Source organism: Mobula birostris, chromosome 31 (genome assembly GCF_030028105.1).
Source record: "Mobula birostris isolate sMobBir1 chromosome 31, sMobBir1.hap1, whole genome shotgun sequence".
In the NCBI taxonomy this organism is placed as follows: Eukaryota; Metazoa; Chordata; class Chondrichthyes; order Myliobatiformes; family Myliobatidae; genus Mobula; species Mobula birostris.
In genome coordinates this window covers 8365533-8386178 of record NC_092400.1, presented here as the reverse complement: position 1 = coordinate 8386178, position 20646 = coordinate 8365533, and the positions used below count along the sequence as shown (strand labels likewise).

The 20646-nt window shown below is 37.6% G+C and overlaps 1 protein-coding gene across 4 annotated transcripts in view; it reads right to left on the bottom strand.

The window, feature by feature from the left end:
• Positions 1–20646, bottom strand: part of taok3a (TAO kinase 3a) — a 116576-nt gene that overhangs the window by 9828 nt on the left and 86102 nt on the right. For all 4 annotated transcript variants that reach the window (XM_072247955.1, XM_072247959.1, XM_072247956.1 and 1 more), the window contains 5 exons: positions 19933–20070; positions 10895–11131; positions 8533–8661; positions 7524–7727; positions 5104–5343 (listed from right to left, as the gene is read on the bottom strand). In XM_072247955.1, the coding sequence (XP_072104056.1) occupies positions 5104–5343; positions 7524–7727; positions 8533–8661; positions 10895–11131; positions 19933–20070 (948 nt within the window). The remainder of the gene's footprint in view (positions 1–5103; positions 5344–7523; positions 7728–8532; positions 8662–10894; positions 11132–19932; positions 20071–20646) is intronic.

Below are 20646 nucleotides of genomic sequence, written 5' to 3'. Positions count from 1 at the left end.
ACTATATTCCTACAACTACTTAAAAAAACAGCAACACAAATACCCAGCAAGTCAGTTAGCAAGTGTTGAGAGAGAACAAATTTGGGTTATCTTTCATTAGTATTGTGCAGTTCTAATAGGCAGGAAAGGTTGGACAGTTCAGATGAAAAATCATCAACCTTTAGTGTTAACTCAGTTTTTTGTCTCTCGAGGGACGCTGCTTAACCTGCTGGATATTTCAAGCCATCTCGATTATTTTAGATTTCTGACAACTGCAATAGTGTGTATTCTACCATTTTAGCATCGTTTTTCTTCCTTCTCTGTTCTCATTCAATTTCTATTTACACTCCCTCTCTACAGATCAGTGGCCTTCACCCAGTCTCAGCTTCCAAAACCTTTTGTTCCATCAGTCATTTTTACTTTCTACACTGTCACTGACATTCTTCGTTCCCTCCAACTCTTGCTCTTCCCTGCAACTTAAAACTGATGCTAATCTTTCTTAGTTATGTTTCACATTCATCGACTTGAAACATTGATACTCTTTCTCCTACCACATGACGTTTAATCTGCCTGAATAATTGTTTTATTTTGAATTTCCAGCATCCTCAATCTTTTGCCCTTCAACTACTGCAACTTGCTGCTTATGTAAATGACTCACACCAAATGAACATGTTCAGAAATAGTGCTTTTCTTCATGAAGAATATATCTATGTAGATATACAGGTTATCCAAAACATCTCTGGGGATTTGCAAGAAAATACAATAGTTTTGAGGTCATCATTACCAAGGCTCGGCTTTACTAACTGAATTAAATTCCACAGAGGCCAAGTTGGATTTGAAATCTTGCCTCTGGATTTTAGTTCAAGACTGAGTTACCATTCTGGTAATTTAAACACTGCACCACTATATTTGCAACACAATTATATTTGACATGTTTAAAGACTTATTCAGATTTATTTCTCACTTGTACATTGAAACATACGGTGAAACGAGTTGATTGTGTTAATAACCAATTCACCCAAGGATGTGCTGGGAGCAACCTGCAAGTGTTTCCCTTTACTCACCCTTCTACTCACTGGGGTTGGCTTCCAACCCCAGGAAAGGCTGCCTACAGTTCTTGGTCCCAGGCTCTCAGACATCGGCCCTCTGTCCTCTGGACAAGTTGACCCAGTATCTTCAACCTTCAGGCCTTGACCCTAGCACTTGCCAATCATGGGTTTGGCTTTCTGATCCTGACCCCAGGACTCACTGATCACAGATCCAACCCATGTACATTTATCTTCAGAATGCCTTTAAAATGCATCTATTTAAACTGCCTCAGAGTAAATTTAACTCAACCGATCTTCCTTAAACTAATTCATATTAATTCAGGGCGTGAGATTTTCATGCCTTTAATCCCAGTTTCATACAATGTCACTGTAACTGTCTTCCTAAAAAAAATTTACTAATTTATGGTCATAAAGTATCTCTGAAGAAATAAGAGCAAGACACTTGCTTATTAGAGCATTCTCTGCCACTCCCTTAGAATCTGAAAAAGTACCAACCTTTTAAATACAATTCATCTCACCATCCTGGAGTGGGAAAGTCCAAAGATTCACATCCTTCTGAGTGACTAGGAAGGATGTGGAAGCTTTAGAGAGGGTGCAGAGGAGATCTATCAGGTTGCTGCCTGGATTGGAGAACATATCTTATGAGGAAGGTTTGAGTGAGCTATGGCTTTTCTCTTTGGAGCGAAGGAGGATGAAAGGTGACTTGATAGAGGCACCTAAGATAAGAGACACAGATACCACTTCTTTTTTCCCCCCAGAGTGGTAATGGCTAATGCTTATAAGATGATTGCTGGAAAGTATAGGGGGATGTCAAAAGTAGGATTTTTTTAAAACAGAGTGGTAAATGCATGGAACAGACTGCTGGGAATAGTGGTAGAGGCAAATACATTAGGGACATTTAAGACTCTTAGGTAGGTGCATGAATGAAAGAAAAATGGTGGGCTATGTGCAAGGGAAGGGTAGATTGATCTTGGAATAGGTTAAAAGGTTGGCACAACATCATGGGCCAAAAGGACTGGAGTATTTTATAGTGTTCTATGTTGGAAAAAAGTCTCCTTCTCAGACCTAAAAGCTTGGTTTTGGCAAGCAGCATCCTTCTAGTTCAGTCTATTTTAAACATCCAATGATCTTCATCTCTTCTGACTCAAATTCTGAGGAATACCAAGCTTGTAAACTCAATCTTTTTACACTGGCTAAGCCAGTTCCCATTATTCTGTGAATCTTTATGATACTTCAAAGGGACTGAGTGCAGACTCATCACGTTAAATCCCTCAAGCTCTAACTTACTGTCATAACTTCATGAAGCATTTTATCACAGACTTTTGGAGTTTCTACTGGTTCCAGATTTCCTTCCGGAAGGGGATTCATCATTTTAAATAACTTTGACATTACTATCATGGACTTACTCGAGTCTTATCATCCAAGACTTCACTGGTTTCCAATAATTCCTCTTCAATTTACAAAAGTTGGACAACAAAAAGAAGCTGCAGAACAAGAGACTGCAGGTGCTGGGGTCTGGAGCTTCTGAGGAACTTTTTTTAAAAAATTGGGTTCTTCAAGTTTCTTGCTTTGTGGCTACTTGTAAGCAGACGAATCTCAAGATTGTATAATTTATCCATACTTTGACAATAAAACGTACTTTAAACTTAGTAGGTCAGGCAAAAACATGGATGGTTGACGTTTTGGGTTAAGGTCCTACATCTGGACAGAATGGAGTAGTGGGGAAGCAGCCAGTGGAAAGAAGGTGAGGGGGAAGGAGTTAATGATAGATGGAGTCAGGTGGGGGACAGAATGGTGGAAAACTGCCACAGAGACCGGAAAGTAACAGAAAGGACTATTATTTGTGATATTGTTCTTTTATTTGTCTTTAGGTATTGACCACATAATCAACATAACACATAATAGCATTTGTATTCATTGGAATGCTTTTAGTGGGCTGCATGGTCATACTCTAATCATAGCAAGGTATAGGAAAATGCAACACTATCAATTCTGTAAAAGAGAGGTAGAAATGACGGATGAACTGTAGGTATTTTACACTGGTCTTCTCAGTAGAAGACACTAGCAGGATGCCAAAAATTTGAGTGTGGCAGGGGGCAGAAGTGAGTGCCATTGCTGTTACTAAGGAGAAGATGCTTGAAAAATTGAAAGGTCCGAAGATAGATAAGTCACTTGAGCCAGAGAGAATACACCACAGGGTTCTGAAAGAGATAGCTGAAGAGATTGTGGAGGTATTGGTAATGATCTTTCAAGAATCACTAGGTTTTGGAATGGTTCCAGTGGACTGGAGAATTGAAAACTTTACTTCACTTTTTTTAAGAAGGGAGGAAAGCAGAAGAAATTATAGGTCAGTCAGCCTGACATCAGTGGTTGGGAAGATGTTGGAGTCCATTATTAAGCATGAGGTTTCTGGGTATTTGGAGGCGCATGATAATGTAGGACAAAGTCAGGGGAAATCTAACCTGACAAATCTGTTAGAATTCTTTGAGGAAATAACAGGCAGGATAGACAAAAGTGAGGCAGTAGATGTCATTAACTTAGATTTTCCAAAAGCCTTTGACAGGATACTTCATGTGTGGCTGCTTAAAAAGAGCCCATGGTATTACAGGAAAGATTTTGGCATGGATAGAAGACTGGATGACTGCAGGAGTTGAAGAGTTGGAACAAAATGGACCTATTCTGGCTGACTGCCACTGACTAGTGGTGTTCCACAAAGGTCGATATTGGGACTGTTTTATGCACGTTATATCTCAATGATTTTGACGACAGAATTGATGGTTTTGTGGCCAAATTTGCAGACGATACAAAGATAGGTAGAGGAGCAGGTAGTGTTGAGGAAGTCTGCAGAAAGATTTGGATAGATTGTGAGAATGGGCAAAGAAGTGGCAGATGGAGTACAGTGTGGGGAAGTGAATGGTCATGCACTTTGGTAGAAGGAATAAAGGCACAGAATATTTTCTAAATGGGGAGAAAATCCTTGCGCGGGGTTTCTGAAAAGTTAGTTCGCAGGTTGAGTTGGTAATAAAAAGGGCAAATGCAATGTTAGCTTTCATTTAGAGAGGACTAGAATATAAGAGCAGGGATGTGATGCTGAGGTTTTATAAGGCATTGGTCAGACTGCAGTTGGAAGCATTGAGAGCAGTTTTGGGCCCCTTGTCTAAGAAAAGATGTGCTGGCATTGGAGAGTGCCCAGAGGTGGTACATGAGAATGATTCTGGGAATGAAAGGGTTAACATATGAGAAGGTTTTTGATGGCTCTAAGCCTGTACTTATTGGAGTTTAGAAGAATGGTGGTTGGGCGGGGGAAATCTCACTGAAAACTATCGAATATTGAAAGGCCTAAGACAGAGCAGATGTGTAGAGGATGTTTCCTACAGCAGGTGAATCCCTGACCAGAGGACACAGCCTCAGAATAGAGGGAGATTCACTTAAAACAGAAATGAGAAGTCAGAGGGTGGTGAATCTGTAGAGTTCATTGCCACGGATGCCTGTGGAGGCCAGGTCATTGAGTATATTTAAAGCAAAGTTTGAGAAGTTCCTGCTCACTTAGGGCATCAAAGGTTATGGGGAGAAGGTGGGAAAATGGGGTTGAGAGGGATAATAAATAAGCCATGATGGAATGGCGGAGCAGACTCAATGGGCCAAGTGGCCTAATTCTGTTCCTATGTCTTGGAGTCGAATGGTCTTATGATTCCATTAGTCTAATATAGTACAGAACAGCGAACATAGAACAGTACAGCACACTACAGGCCCATCAGCCCACAGTGTTGCACTGACTCTTAACCTACTCCAAGATCATTCTAACCCTTAACTCCCACATCACTCTCCACTTTTTTTTTCATCCATGCCTATCTAAATCATATGCATGTTTTTGGGTGGCACTGGCTTGTTGGACCAGAAGGGCTTGTTACCATACTGTGCCTCTAAATGAATAAACAAACATTCAAAACCAGAACCCAGTATTAATCAGTCTTAAATAACCATCTCCCTCATGAACTCACCACCATTTCTGCTCACCCAAACCCTCTCTTTGGGATTTATTAAGAATGGTCAAGTCTTAAGATCCATCCCATACCTTTAGACTCTTTGGCTGCTGTCGGAGTTCTAAGACATGCTTTCGATGTAATTCCCGCTCTCGCCGTGTATTATATTCCCTTTGATTCTCCAGCTCAGTCTGATGCTGCAAGCGGATCAGATCAATCCTCAACCTCTGCAACATGTTCAGCTGTCGGAACTCCAGTTCTTGCGTGGACTCGTCATGTCGAATTAACATGGCGTGTTCCATCTCCTTCTGCGTTTGCTTCTTATTCACTTCCTACAAGGTAGACAGTGATATTAAATGATCACATTTCATCTGTTCTGAAATAAATTCAGCAACTGAATGATGTTCTTGAACAACTGGCAGAGTTTCATATTTTGTGAGCAACACAATTAGTACATCTGCCTTATGGTGATAATTTAAATACACAAATTACAATCAATATCAGAGGTAAAATTCATACAAACAAGAAAATAAAAACTGCAGGTGGCAGACATTTGAAATAAAACGAAAGAAAAAAATGCTGGAAAATACTCAGCAGCTCAGACAAGATCCATGAAGAGAACAATTTACACTACTTTTCATTGAAATTAGGAAAAATTAGAAAACAAGTTGCAAAGAAGGCAGGGGTGGGGTAGAAAAAGTGGAAAGTTAGATTGTTTGGTATTCAAGGAGAATGTACAATTGGTTTGAGAGGAAGGTGCAGGTGATAATGGAAGATTATGTTTTGTTTCCAAGGGGTCAGTGCTTGGCCCATTGCTGTTTGTCATCTATAGAAATGATCTGGATGAGAACGTACAAAACATGGTTAGCGAGACTGCAGATGAGACTGAAACAGATGGTGTCACTGAGAGTGAAGATGGTTATTAGGATTTATAGAAGGATCATGATCAACTGGGTAAGTAGGCTGAAGAATTTGGATAAGTGTAAGGTGTGGTATATTAGGAAGAGAAAACAGGGTAAGACATTCACAGTCAACAACTGGACCCTGGAGAATGCTGTAGCGGACAGAACTTGAAGTACAAGTACATCGTTCCTGGAAAGTGATGCCACAGGTAGAACAGGGTGCTGAAGGCCGCTTCTGGCTTACTGGTCCTCATCAATCAAAGCATCACCACAGATGATGGGACGTTAATTGCAGTTAAACAAGACACTGGTGAGGCCACATTTGGAATATTATTTTCAGTTTTGGTCACTTGCTATACGAATTGTGTCATTGAGCTGGAAAGAGTGCAGAGAAAGTTGGTAATCATTAGAAGGTCTAGATTTAGTGTGGAATGGGTGAAAATTAATAGGAACCTGAGGGGAACCTTTCATCCAGAGAGGGATTAGTATGTGGCGTGAGCTACCAGAGGAAGTAGTTGAGGCAGATACATTACCAACATTTAACAGGTACTTGGATTAATGGGACTGACTTGGTCAGAAAGCATGGTTGGCATGGACAAGGGCCTGCTTCAGTGCTGATAACCTCTATAACTATCTGGCTAGATTGGGATGGCAGAGTTAGATTTCCCAGAATAATGCTGGACAATCCCAGGACAGCTGAGCTCCACTACTGGACTCCACATGGGAACTGATGACACTAGGGTGACAGATACACTTGCAACTATTACTCCACTGGCATCTGTCACTTAGCATATTCTAGACTCGGCATATCTGCATAGGTCTGAGACCTGCCTAAGTAAAGGTGAATGGCGGTTATTGACATGCATCTTCAGTCCTTTAAAACTACATTTTGTTTACAAATCTTGAGTACAATGTACACTCAAGTGTGATCTTCTGCTACTGTAGTCCAAACACTTAAGGTTCAATGTGTTATGCATTCAGAGAAGCTCTTCTGCACACCATTTTGCAATGTGTGGTTATTGAAGTTACTGTCATCTTCATGTCAACTTGAATCAGTCTGGCCATTCTCCTCTGACCTCTCATTAACAAGGCATTTCCACCCACAGAACTGGCTCTCACTGGATGTTTTTTAACGCACCATTCACTGTAAATTCTAAAAGGCTATTGTGCGTGAAAATTCAGATATTGGCAGTTTCTGAGATACTCAAACCGCCGCATCTGGCAACAACAATCATTCCACATCAGATCACTTAGATTATACTTCTTCCCCACTCTGATGATGGGTCTGAACAATAACTGAACCTTTTAATCACGTCTATATATTTTTATGTACTGAGTTGCAGCCACATGATTGGCTGATTAGATATTTGCATTAACAAGCAGGTGTACAGGTGTACCTAATAAAGTGGTCATTAAGTGTATTTAAAAAAACCTGTTTGGAACTAAAAATTAAATAAAATTTCCTTTCATGAACAGAATGGCGTGAAGACAGCAGAGAGAAAGTTACTCATTTTGCTATTCTGATCAACACTGATGCCTCTATTTTAAAGCAGAAGGTATTAAATGAGAAGATTCACATATACACAGGACTGATTTCTCTTCTATTTTACCTCACGTAGATGCTCCTGCTCCAAATTATGTCGCATGATCAACAACCTACGCTTAAGCTCCCGACAGTTTCGATCATACTGCAATCGTTGGCGGCCAAGAAGTTGTGATTCTTCTTCTGCCTGTGTGCGTTGAAGGTTTTCCTTGTGCCTGGACAATCGCTCTTGCTTTTCCTTCTTTGGTGTACTGTGATCTTCATTCATCTCCTGGAGTAGAAAAATTGCACAGATAACATTAAGGAGGCTGAGTGGGTGTACAAGATGTATCGATAAAAATCAAAGCAACCACCAAGATAGTTTATAAACACATAGTGAAAGAGGATACCAGAACATGCCTTATTAGAGGCCAAAGTGACAATATCAGTGTAGAAGCTAAAGATGTGTAAATGTCTGAATGAATACTTTCCATGGCTTCACAGAAAATGGGAATGATATAGACGCTATCATTAAGGGAAAAGAGAGTGAAGAAATGGTAGTGATAAACAAAAGCAGAGGGAAAATATTAAGTTGTCTAGTATATTCAAATTTTGAGATCCCCAGCCTTGAATAAAAACCAAAGCCCTTAAAAGATGCATAGGAAGATATAGCCATTTATCATTTGCCATCCTCCTTGGCTACGTACATGGTGGAAAAAGGCCGGAATGTGGATGAGATGATATTACTTGAGAAGAGAAATGGAAATGCTTAAAGCTGGGAATTGAAATTAACCCAAATAATCCACGTTTGCCCAATATGCACACTAAATTTCTGATTCTATCACAGGACAGAAAATTCAAATAATTCCTCTGAATTAGGTGGATGATGATTTGCAGAATCTCAGTTCTTGAACCATGAACCTCAGACAAATGATCTAAAATGAATGTCACATAGAGTGTTTTTTCAGACCCTTTCAAGATTACTTTAGGCTTCAAGTTCTGCATGAAAATAAACGCAATTCTGTTTTGTGAAATAGTGACTTACTCAACCCAGCGCACCCTCCCATCCCAAAATGTGGTCCCCTATTCATACTTACCTCTTTAATTTTTTCCTTACAAAGTTTGTACTGGTGCTTCTGACAGTCTAAGAACATGGTCAGTTCCTTTTTTTGTTGGGCTGCAATTTGTTGTTGTGTTTTTTTCTCATCCTGTGCTGCTATCTTCATCTGAAAGAAGCAAAGTTCATATTCAGCTGCAAAGGGCAACAGCCATGAAACTATGATAGCAGAGTCCTATTTAGCCACTTCAATGTTTAATCTACATTTAATAATGTTCTCAGCACACAAAAAAACAAGTTTTAGCTCATATAAAATTAAATAAGAATTCAAACTCACTGCACACTTCTCAAGAATTTGCCCAATAATTTGAGCAAATCTATGAAATATGCACAAATGAGTCAATTTTTTTGGCAACTTTAAATTCAGTTGGATTAAACTTTTAAAGATAGATAATTAGAGTTATTTTAAATTAATAGCAGTCTTTAAATTGAATTTAATTGCCAGCTTTGGCTAGAGGAAGGGCAATATGGTAATAATCTGAGAGTAGATTCAAGTTGACATTGTATTAGGAAAGCAACAAAAATAAAGTTTAGAAATAAGAAGGAATAGAAAGCTGAGAGATGCAAGGAAAACTTGTGCGTTTTACAAATCTGCAGAGGGGTAAACTTGGTTGATGAGTTTTTGTTGCATGTAGCCCCAGAGATTATTTAAAGAAACCAATAGAAATCAGGCTCGAAGTAGGAATGGGAACTTGATGTAGCACATTCCCAGAAACAGGGCAATATGCTTGAAAATCAAAAGAGAGAATACTGTGAATGCAGTTGAAGAATAGAGAAGTTGTTATTTTTCAGGCCTCAAAATAATGTGAAGCAGATGAAAGAGTGAATGTGTTAGAAAATTTCAGAAAGGTGCCAAAACTTTAGACAGCAGGTGCCTTCAACAACTCCACTGTTAATTAGAAGACTGCAAGGGCCAAGAAGGAAGAAGTACTCCTGAGAAATTACTTTATTAGCATACACATTTGCAACATTAGGAAAACAAAAAATAAACTATTAAAGCTAATTGTAGAGTACAAAATTGTAGAGAAATGTGTAGGGGTAATCCAAACACTCTGTTCGCAGTAGATGCAGAAAAATAATGGAACTTATGTGAAACTATTCAACAAGAAAAATAATTTCAATGATATGCAAAGGGATCTGACCCAGATGGACTGGAATCCAAGATTAGCAGAAAAAAAAATATTAAATGAACAGTAAAAGGTCTTAAAAGAGAATATTCATCAAGCACAGATGAACGAGTCATTATCCTTTGAGGGGAAAAGGGCATCCAGAGCTAGAAATCTAGTCAATTAAAGATCTTGATTTTAAATTGAAATAAAAAGTGTGTTAAAATAAATGCCAGTTTCATGATTCAGATGTGAACCAAACTGATTCCTTGATTACCAATACAGTAATTCAACAAACACACAAGTAATTTACATACAAGTTCACCATTGAGGCAAATCAAGGGAAATGATCAAAAACTGAAAACTTCAGGTAGCATAAAGATTTTTACTCCTCATGCAAATGAAGGATGTAAGTAATAAAGTCAATTCAATTTCAGATTTTAATGAGCATCACATAAAGGGTAGAATTTTAGAGCTCAAGGCCAAGGGATCTTAAAATGGCGTTCCAATGTTGGGAGTGATTATACTGGAATCATGCAGCATTTAGTTGGTGGAAATTTTCACTCTTCCAAAGTTGGAAGTTTGACAATAAGTGCCACGAATCAGTGAAAACTGGGACATCCCAAGAAATTATCTATTAAGAGATGGAGAAATGTTGTGTTATGTTGCCAGGTAGCAACACAAGAAATCTGTGTGTTCCAAGGAAAGACCCAAGGGAAACTTGAGAGGTAATGGTGTAGGACAACTCTCTGGGTACAGACAACAATGCAGTTTTGAGGAACTCAATCATCATTTGGCATGTTGCTGCCTTCAAGACTATCGGATTCTCCAACTTCTGCTAATTCAGCCTTTACATCTGTATCAGTGCTGTGTCTTTGAACAAGTCATTAGTTTGGCCAATTTTTTTTCCTTTGCTTTTATTTGTATAGTCTGGCCAACACGGCACTTTCTTGTTATTAGCGACACACTGCAAAGACAAAGCAGCATAATTGGCCATTTAATAGCCACTTTAAAATTTATTCAGTCTCACTCTATACCTGATATTCATTTTACCCATCCTGTTCCCTGAACTTAACATCACACTTTGGAAACCAATCAATGCAGTACCAAGTATCATAACCTAAATAGTCCATAGTTTCTAAATGTTTATTTATATGGCTCTGCCTCCTTCTCTTCCAAGACTAATTTTATATTGATCTTTCATAAGATTCTCTTTTTTTTTTTTTTCCATTTTACCTCCTTTTCCATGGCAATCTGTTGTTTTTTTGCCAGCTTCTCCAGCTCAATGGATGCATTGTTACATTGAGTTTCGACTTCCTTCTCCAATCTTAGACGATGTTCATCCATCTCAGCCTTCAACTTATTCTCTAAAGCCATCAGCTGCTTCTGGTGCTGCCTTCGCATCCGCTTGTAGCCCGACATCTGTTCACGTAATTCGTTTTCCTGTTCATGCTCATGGATCTGTCTTGTAACCTGGTAGCAAGAATAAAATCATGAAATTAAGATGACCAATATTATAAGGATATTAAAATTAAGGAAAATAGGGATATTAAAATGGAACATTTCTAGTTCAGATGTACTATTTAATAGTTATTTCATAGAAACTGAACATGCACAATTAAGTTAATTCCGCAAACTGCAAAAACGTGCATTGCAGTTTGATTACTATCATCGCCATCTTTGATATACAAGACTTATAATGATAAGTGTTGATAGGCTCAGTTATTACTGGTTTGCCAGGTTATTAACAGATTTGGGACAGATCGATTTATGAAGTTTTCCCTTCACATCAAATCATTCAATAAGCCTGCAGCGTTGAAGATCCTTCAGAGTGTTTGACTTGATTGACTGACAGCTACACTTAAGAGGAAGATAAGGACCAATAATTTTTGTTTTGTTTTATTAAAAGGGTAATCTTGACATATAAGATTATTGCTAGGTTCTTTGTCCTTAATCCCCATGTCGGTCTGAAGCTGTCAAGACATTTTACATTAATTCAAGTGTTTCTATTGAATGTGTTCATTTATCTGGGCAAAAGCAGAAAATCTTGCAGGCATATCTGACTCATATAAAATATAGAATAAACCTAATCCAGGAAAATTATCTCAACTTCCTCTCAATCATCAGCCAAATAAAGGAAGGTGTTGAATTAGTTTCCAATAACGTACTCATTGATGCATATTCTAGACTCTAGAAGACTTTTTACCACCAGGCCTTGTTGCAGCCTTGGCCAAAACAAGGACAGAATGGCTGAATTCCAGTGATCTTAAACATCACTGACTGTGGCATTTGGGTGCTCAGGTAAAATTGTTCAATGTAAATCATCTGAGAATGCTCCAAAGGATGGAGTCGTATCTCAAACAACAAAAAGCCAATTGGGTAGCTGTAATTAAGACATTCTGAAACACTGCTGGAGAATTTCCATGCAGCATTGTTACAGACACAAACAATTTTAGTTGTTTCATCACTGACTTTATCCTGCCCCAACCCAATAACTGATGACATGCATTCATTTGTGGCCCTCAAAAAAAAACTGTTCACAACTGCACAAAGCATGACAGGACAACATTTACACTGAGCTAGTAAATGAAAAGTAACAATCATGCCATGCAAGTCCTAGACAACAACCTTGAATATGGGATATTCTAACCACCTCCCCTAAACAATCCATGGCATGATCAAAGGAGGTGGCTACTAACCAATGACATAATTGGATCAACCACAAGCAGGTCAGAGGCTGGATATTCTGTGAAAGTCGACTCGCTCGCCATCTCCCCAATAACTTTCTCCAATCTATAAGGTAGTTAGCAACAGTTCTTAGAACACTCACACAAACTCAACAATGTCCAGTACAAAGCAACCCACTTAATTAACACTCCATCTACCATCTTAAACATTCACTCCCTCTACTACTAGACATTTTGTTGCTTCCATCATTTATAAAATGCAATGTGACAAATTACCATGATTTCTTAAACAGTATGTCTCAAAGCTCTGAATCACTTTTAAGAGCACAAAATATAAGGACAATCACCATCCAGACTATGCCATAGTCATAGAATTTTCATTTTGGCGAGTCATATTACAAAAATTATCCGGCTGCACTGGGGAATATCTTATCTAGCTGGAACAGTTGAAGTGAACAGAACAATACCACCTTCTCAATGGCAATTGGAAATGGGCAGTAAATACTGAAAATATCAGCCTGGCCCATATCCAATATATGAATGATTAAAAAAATAAATTTATCAATTTGTTTCTAGTTTGAGGCCACCACTGCATAAATATTCTTCCACACAAAGATAAAATCAAACAACATTAAACTGCAATAAAACAAAAATTATTGGAAATATTCAGCATCTGAGGAGCGAAAAGCTGAATTAACGATGACTGTCTACTAAAATTCATGTTGTCATTGTTGTTCCTGTCTGTGCCTTATGGTGAACCCAGTGGCAACCTTGCTGTTTTTTGAGCATTTGTCTGTTTTTATTATGAGGTCGAGTTGCTAGCTCAACACTCAACCCAGCTTGGATGGAAAGCATGTCAGAAGCTGGCCAGATTCAAACCCTGGACTACTTGCCTTGGAGTCCGGTGTGGATGCCACTACATCATGAGCCAATAAAGAGTTCTGATGAAAGTCAATGACCAAAAGCTTTAAGCTGGTTTTTCATCTTCACTGTGCACTTTCATCACTTTCAGTATTTTGCTTTTTCCCCCCCAATATGTGCTGCAGTAAGTTTAAATATAGTAGCTATAGATTTTTGATAGTCTTCTATTACATTACCTTAAGTTAGATTTTGTGCAAATAGTTCCTGGATTGAAAGTGCTAGTCATAAACACAAGATATTCTGCAGATGCTGGTAATCTTGAGGAACACACAAAGTGTTGGAGGAACTCAGCAGGTCAGACAGCATCCATGAAGAGGAACAGACAGTTGGCGTTTTGAACTGAGTCTTGGCCTGAAACACTGTTTATTCCTCTCCATGGATACCGCTGAGTTCCTCCTGCATTTTGTATGTGTTGCAAGAATTAAACCTGCTTACAGCAAAGGCCAATGACGTTTCACCTAATGACATATAACTAAAAAGGACATGACTTGTGCACGTCGTGCCTATCATGGCTATCCAAGATGCTTTGGAAATGTTGTCCTTATTGTAATGTGAAAAACAAGATCACAAACTTGCATGAAGCTTTTTGATTATGACTAGGGTTTTTTTTTTAAGTTATTGCTTTAGAGATACATAACTTGTTCGGGTAGAAAAATTTGTTTCTTCAAAATATCATTGACTTTTTGCACTCTAATGTTTTAAGAGTGGCGACCTCTCATGCTAGTGAATAAACCTATGAGAGTGGAGCACCCCATTATTGCACTGCAACATCAAATTAGTTTTGGTTGTTACAATACCCAAAATGGAAACTAAACCTTCAATCTTCTAATTTAGGTATGGTGTGTTGCCTCCCTTCAGGGATGAAGGACAGCTCATAAAGGCTGCCGGATATTCTGGAGCACTAATGGAAAGTCACAGATCAGCAGCACTGAGGTCCTATGGTTATGCTTTCAAGATAGAGCTTTAAATCATCTAGATTCACTCCTGGCCAACAAGAGTCAAAATGGAAAGGCAACTATTATCAATGTAAAGCTAGGACACACATTAGGATGAATAGGGACACAGGTATCAGTACTGAGTGAGGAGGCAGCTATTGAAAAGATAGAGCTGTCAACGTAAGATATTTTGCAGAGTACAGACAGAGACAATACAGATTTAATGGCATAGTTCTAAATAATATGCAGGAACAAAGGAGTAATGATATATGTACATGGACCTTTGCAATTTGATGAATAAATTGAAAGTGATTTAGCAGAGCTTATGGGATATTGCCTAATAAACAGAATACAGAATCAGAAAGGCAATCTGAACCTTCACAAAACTCTAGTTGCACCAATCTTAGTCACCACTCCTTAGAGAGAATGTGGATGTCCTTAATTGACAGAATATTTCCAGGGATGAAGTTCTTTTAGTCACAGAGTAGGCTGAAGACACTGGCAGTTTTATTAATGGAAAGGAAGGGGCAATTTTGAAGAGGGGTACAAGGTTATGATAGTCTTAAATAAGTGGACCAAAGCAAAGTTTGTATGATGGTAAAATACTGGAGGACATAGATTTGGCAAAGAGTACCAACGGAATGTACAGAACAATTTTTAAAATTGCAACAAGTGGTAAAGACCTGGAGTCTGTGAGATAGCAGTGGTAGAAGTGAGGATGATCAATGAAATAAAAAAATTGGTTTGACACATTGGAGAGATAAACATACAAGGCTATGAGGATCTATTGGGGAAGGGCACTGACTAGGCTAGTCTACAGAGAGCTGACATGGGCTTGATAGCCAATGGCTTCCTCTGTGCTCATGATTCTATTTGTACTTTCAAATGAGTCATGACTACTTAGCTATTTTTCATTGTCCTAAAGATCTGCTTCACAAACATTGCAAAGTTATGAAGTAAAAATGCTGCTAATGATCTGCTTTGGAAAAATGAAACTAACATGTTTTTGAAGAATATTATTCCCTCACCTGACTTGTGATGCCACATATAATTTGTTGTTCCCTATTTAAAGTATCTTGATCCTACAACTGCTTCAGATGTAAACTGCACTAAAAACCAACAAGCAATCCATGACTCCAACTAAATGAAACTAAAAGAGAAAAATGAGAAATGATTCCAAATGATAGAAACTAATTTACTCCACAAGTTATTTTTGCATGCGTACATGGAGATCATGTTTTCAAAAAAAACATATTCCAAACTACTTTTAACCAACAAGAAACTAACCTCCAGTCAACATTTTCTCAGTTCTAGCCAAAATACTGTAAAATCACTACTTTCAGGTTTTAACAAGTGAACAGCACTTAAATTTCATTCAATACTCTTCCCCACTGACAGATTAATTTGCCCTTTAGACAAATAAGCATTTAAAATTTGGTTGGAGGTGATTCTGCCATTTTCTTAAGCTAAGTTATGTACATTATATGGAGAACCAAAGTCCCAATTCTGAAACAGTTCATGAGTTCAAATTCATAGATTTCAATGCAATGAGTGCTGAGTACTGGTATTTTCTCCCAAGTTAGAAGATTGTTCATTCTAATATCTTGAACAGATAAAATGACAACTTAAGCATGCTTAGGAATTCAAGTTTCAAGCTATAACAAGAAACTAGTATCCCAATGAAATTAGAACAAGAGATTGATACCCAAGATTGATATTACTTGGTTTTGGCATTTCCCAATTCCAGGGTGAAATGGTTTCATGACATGGTTTCTTCAGAAGAGGAAATCAGAATTCCACTATAATTTGCATCATCCACACCAAAAAAAAATTGAATAAGATTTATTTCCCATCAATTAAAACTCTTAGTCCACTGGACAGTGTAAATCCTTCCCCAACTACCCATGCCAACAACTGTTCCTACATCTATTTTATAGAATCACACAGTGAACTTTTCCACTGGTCCTAAACTTTGCAATTAATTCATGCGGTTTTATTTTTATGTAACCTAAATTAGATAATAAAACAAATGTACCTACAACTGAATTGAAGTTATTGAATAAGCTAGATGTTGTTTAAAGCTATGCAATTACAATTTTTGCTATAATGTTTCCACTACAGTTTTAATTTTAACTACAAAAGGCTGCATGCAAATTAGATACTTCTGTTTTCAGCAAAACTTGAAAGGAAAAAGTAAAGCAGGAGAGTTTAAGTATGGAGTAAAATTAAAGGCTTAAATTGTGCAAATAATAATAATACAAATATTAATGCCACTGTTGATACAATCAGCGTTAGTTTTTATGATTTGTGCATTGACACAGTTCAATATCAAAATGCACAGGTTACTAATCAGTGATAGGGTGCTCCTTTCCAGGTTGCACCATTTGCTAGCCTTCTAAAACAGAATCAAATAAAATGTCATAAAAGAGATTTAACCGATTATACAACAAAATAACTGTAAAAATATTATATGCTGCTATGTGACATACAAGATGGAATACTGAGCTGTTTTCCCTGCTTAGCAAACACTTGGTACCTAAAAATGTAATGTAAGCAGTGTAACCACTTAACTGTTTTCTATATATTTCAGTTTTAAAATCGGATTTTTCAGCTTCTACTGTACATCATATATGTTCCATTTGGTAAAATGATCAAACGATAGCTATGTTATCCTCTTTTATTCATGCACTGCTGCCTGTAAAAATTCCTCAATCTGATTGGGTACTCAGCTAGCACAATGACATCATGATTTCTGTGCACTGATGCCTGCTCGAAACCTTCATCAGGAAAAGGGAAGCCTACACTCTGGATGGCAAAATTTTTCAGGGCAGAATTCTTTGCAGTCAGTGCCAAGGACAGTCAATTTGCAACAAAGGTTATAAAAATATTTTAAAAATTATAGATGAATGATTGAGAAGTTTTATTTAAAAAAACCTAATTTTAAACACATTACATGAATGTGAATATTCAGTTTCTCGTACTCAGAATAACTAACCCTCTCAAGGGGAAATCCTCAGTATTCTGCTGCCCAGCGATAGGAATTTGCTTAATCATCTCCCACCTTTTTTTTTTGTTTTTTATTTGAGATACAGCATGGAATAGCTCGAGCCGTGCATCCCAGCAACCCCACAATTTAATCCTAGCATAGCCACAGGAAAATTTTCAATATCCAGTTAACCAACTGGTTAGGTCTTTGGAGTGTGGGAGGAAACTGGAGCATCCGGAAGAAACCCACACACTTACAGGGAGAATGTACAATCTCCTTAGAGGTAACGGTGGGAATTGAATCTGGGTCGCTGGTTTGTTAAGGCATTGTGCTAATCACGACGTTACTGTGCCACAATAAAGATTTACTGCTGAGATGACACAAGGTAGGGAATTCTGGATGAGGATGCTCTCAGAAAGCAGATCGCTATGTTTGCAGTAAGGCTTTGCAGTGGGGTTCACTGAGAGAAAATAAAATTGATAGGATGATGAGCAATTCATGAAACAGGATGCTTCAAACCCTTTGACTTGCTGGTACAAGTAGGGTACAACCGTTTAACAAATGCTGAAATAAAGTCTCATTCTTCTAGTTAAGAACTGCCTCCAAAGGTACCACAGCTCTCCTATATCATTCGTAAAGTTAGACCTGCAGCAGTTTTGTTCTCTGGTGTATTCATACTTCAAATATGCTCCTCCAAATCTGAAATATTGGATACCCGTGGACTAGATGCAGAACTAACTCTGATCTTCTTCAGGTGACAAAATTTAACAGCTTGTAATCAGACAAACATCAGGGAAACATTTCATAGACCGATCACATCTTACAGGATGGTTGCGGATTAATCCAAAGCAGCCTCCCTCAGAATTCCAACGCTAGACGTGGGAAGGACATAATTTTAAGAATGTGCAGAAAAAGAATACTCCTGAAGTGATTGTTAAAAATGCAGTGTTCTGATGCCAAATATTATGGACAAATGTGTCAAATCTATAATGTTTGACACTTAATATACCTTTGATGCAGTGAAATAACAGGGTGGTATGTGTTTGAGAAGTGAAGAAATAAATGATACTCAACCAAAAAGTTCTCTTTCCTACAGTTCTAAATTCTATATTGAAAAATAGTGCACAGTGCAAAAAAAACTTGAAACAAAAAACTCTTAGAAGTAAATAGGTCAATAATATTGTAACAAATTCTGTGGTTAAATTGGATGTGTATAAAAGCTTACTAACGCTGTATTTGAAATTGTCAAATACACATTTATTGTTACTGCAGCTAATCTAACAAGTAGATAAGCATGTGCTCACTGGAATAATGGGCGGGCAACTTCTTAAAGCGAACAGCAAACAATGGCAATCTTACATGATAGTTAAAAAATGAGTTATGTTGAAAAGCTGAGTTGCTTTATGGTAGTAAAGTGTAATGGGGGGGAGGGGGAAGGAAAACTTTCCTCTTATCACCAAGAAACAAGAGGAAAATTGAGCACAAGTTGCTCAGTTTTGTTCATTTTAATGGGGAGAAAAGGTGAGCAACTTAGTTTTGCGATAAGGTTGCTGTTCTATTCGACTTTCCAGCCAGGACTGGAAAAAAAAATCCATAAATGTCTAATCTACCATTAAAAAGCTAGGTTTTTAAACAGAAGTAATAGATTTTCAGTAGCTAACATCTACTGTACATGTCATGTTTTCCAATATTAGAGGACAATGACCCCTGATCAAGAGACCAAATTATTTCACATTCTTGATAAAACTACTTTATCAAACTGAAAGTACCTACATATACACATACACACATACTCACACACAAATCCTTTAATGCAGTAACAGAGCCAAAATCAAAATTACATTTAATGGTTTCCTCAGCAGTGACATGCATAAAGAGCAATTAAATATGCCTGAAACAGGTAAAGCCATGATATCCCATTTGGAAATCAATTAAACCATCATTCCATGAAATAAGTAAAACTATTTTATACACAATCAGACACTAGCCAGAAGATAATGCCTTGGTTGGACCTTTTAACTTCCATATTTAGCCTTAAATAAGAATCATGATGGCTTATTTTATGTAATAATATATTTTGGTTCTCTGGACTTGTAATTGATGATTTTTGAATGAACAGTGCCGTCTACAAAGGAAAATTGATCAATTTGAATTCAAGTTGTATTTGTAACTGATTTGTACATCCTAATAATGTTCCAGACATACATTAAGGTAAAATAGATTTTAATTAATAAATCTTACACTACAGAAGTATTTTACTTTCAATAATTACCTACTCATGATCTAAATACTTAAGCAGGCCCTGATATAAAACATTTTGCAAGTTAATACTACATCGCCTTCCTTCAGCCTGCACACAAAATGTGTAATGCACAATGCAAGACTGCATACTTGCTTTTAGACTGACATTTGCTACACTGAGAGCCAGCCATCTCAGTACTTCAACAGATTACCCGTTGGAGATCAAGTCTCTGCAACCATAAATCCTTTCTTTAAAAAAATCTGAATATCTTAAATGCTAAAGCTATGCTTCATTTATTTAACCTTTCTAAAACATACAAATAAAGACAAAAGCAACACAAACCTTGAGTATAAATGGTTAATACAGGACAATTAGCTTACAATTAGTGATTGGGGGAAGAAATAATGCTTGGACTTAAAAGATTAAGGTGATTAACTAGCATAAGCAGTCACTGCAGGGAAAAAAAAGAAACATACAAAAATCCTTTGTTTCATATTGCTTACCAGAGATGCTGTTCTAATTGTTGCAAAATGCTCTCGGTTCTTGAGAAGAGAGGCCCGACTATGGAGAGACGGTGTAGGCCGCAGATCAGGCCGTGAGTCTTTCTGGCCTGCTTCATCCCTTATGAATACATGGTCCTGCTGAAATGGGATAAAACAAATCCGACGTCAAACCGTGTGTTTTCCCTGCTGGATATCTTTGTTATACCTCTGCTTCTTTTGCGAGCACCAAACGAAATGCATAGTTAGCTGTACCAGTCACTGCAGCTGAGCAGTGAGATGAATAACCAACACATTGCAGGAGAGGAGTCAGCTGATCAGCTGTGGGATGCTTCCTGAATCGCTGGCAGCCCTTCAGCAGCAAAATCCTTTTGCATCACATTCAAGCTGATTATTCAGGTAAAACATTTTGCATAGATTTCTATTCATTTTTCATCTTTTTTGACATTTTACAATCAGCATATAAATAAGCAATGTAAGCATGATAAATTATAGATTTGAGAACAGATTTTTTTGCATCTGGAAACATATCACACAGCAATTATGAAATAATCATGCCAACACTTTTGTTATAATTTTCCCCCAAATAACTTCTCAATTTTAAAATTTTGCAAAGTCAAAGATGTTCACATTGAGAAATAAAATAATTCTCATCACCATCTCCTGAGATACTCATCTTTCTGATACAAAATATAGTGATTGGATCCATATTAAAAA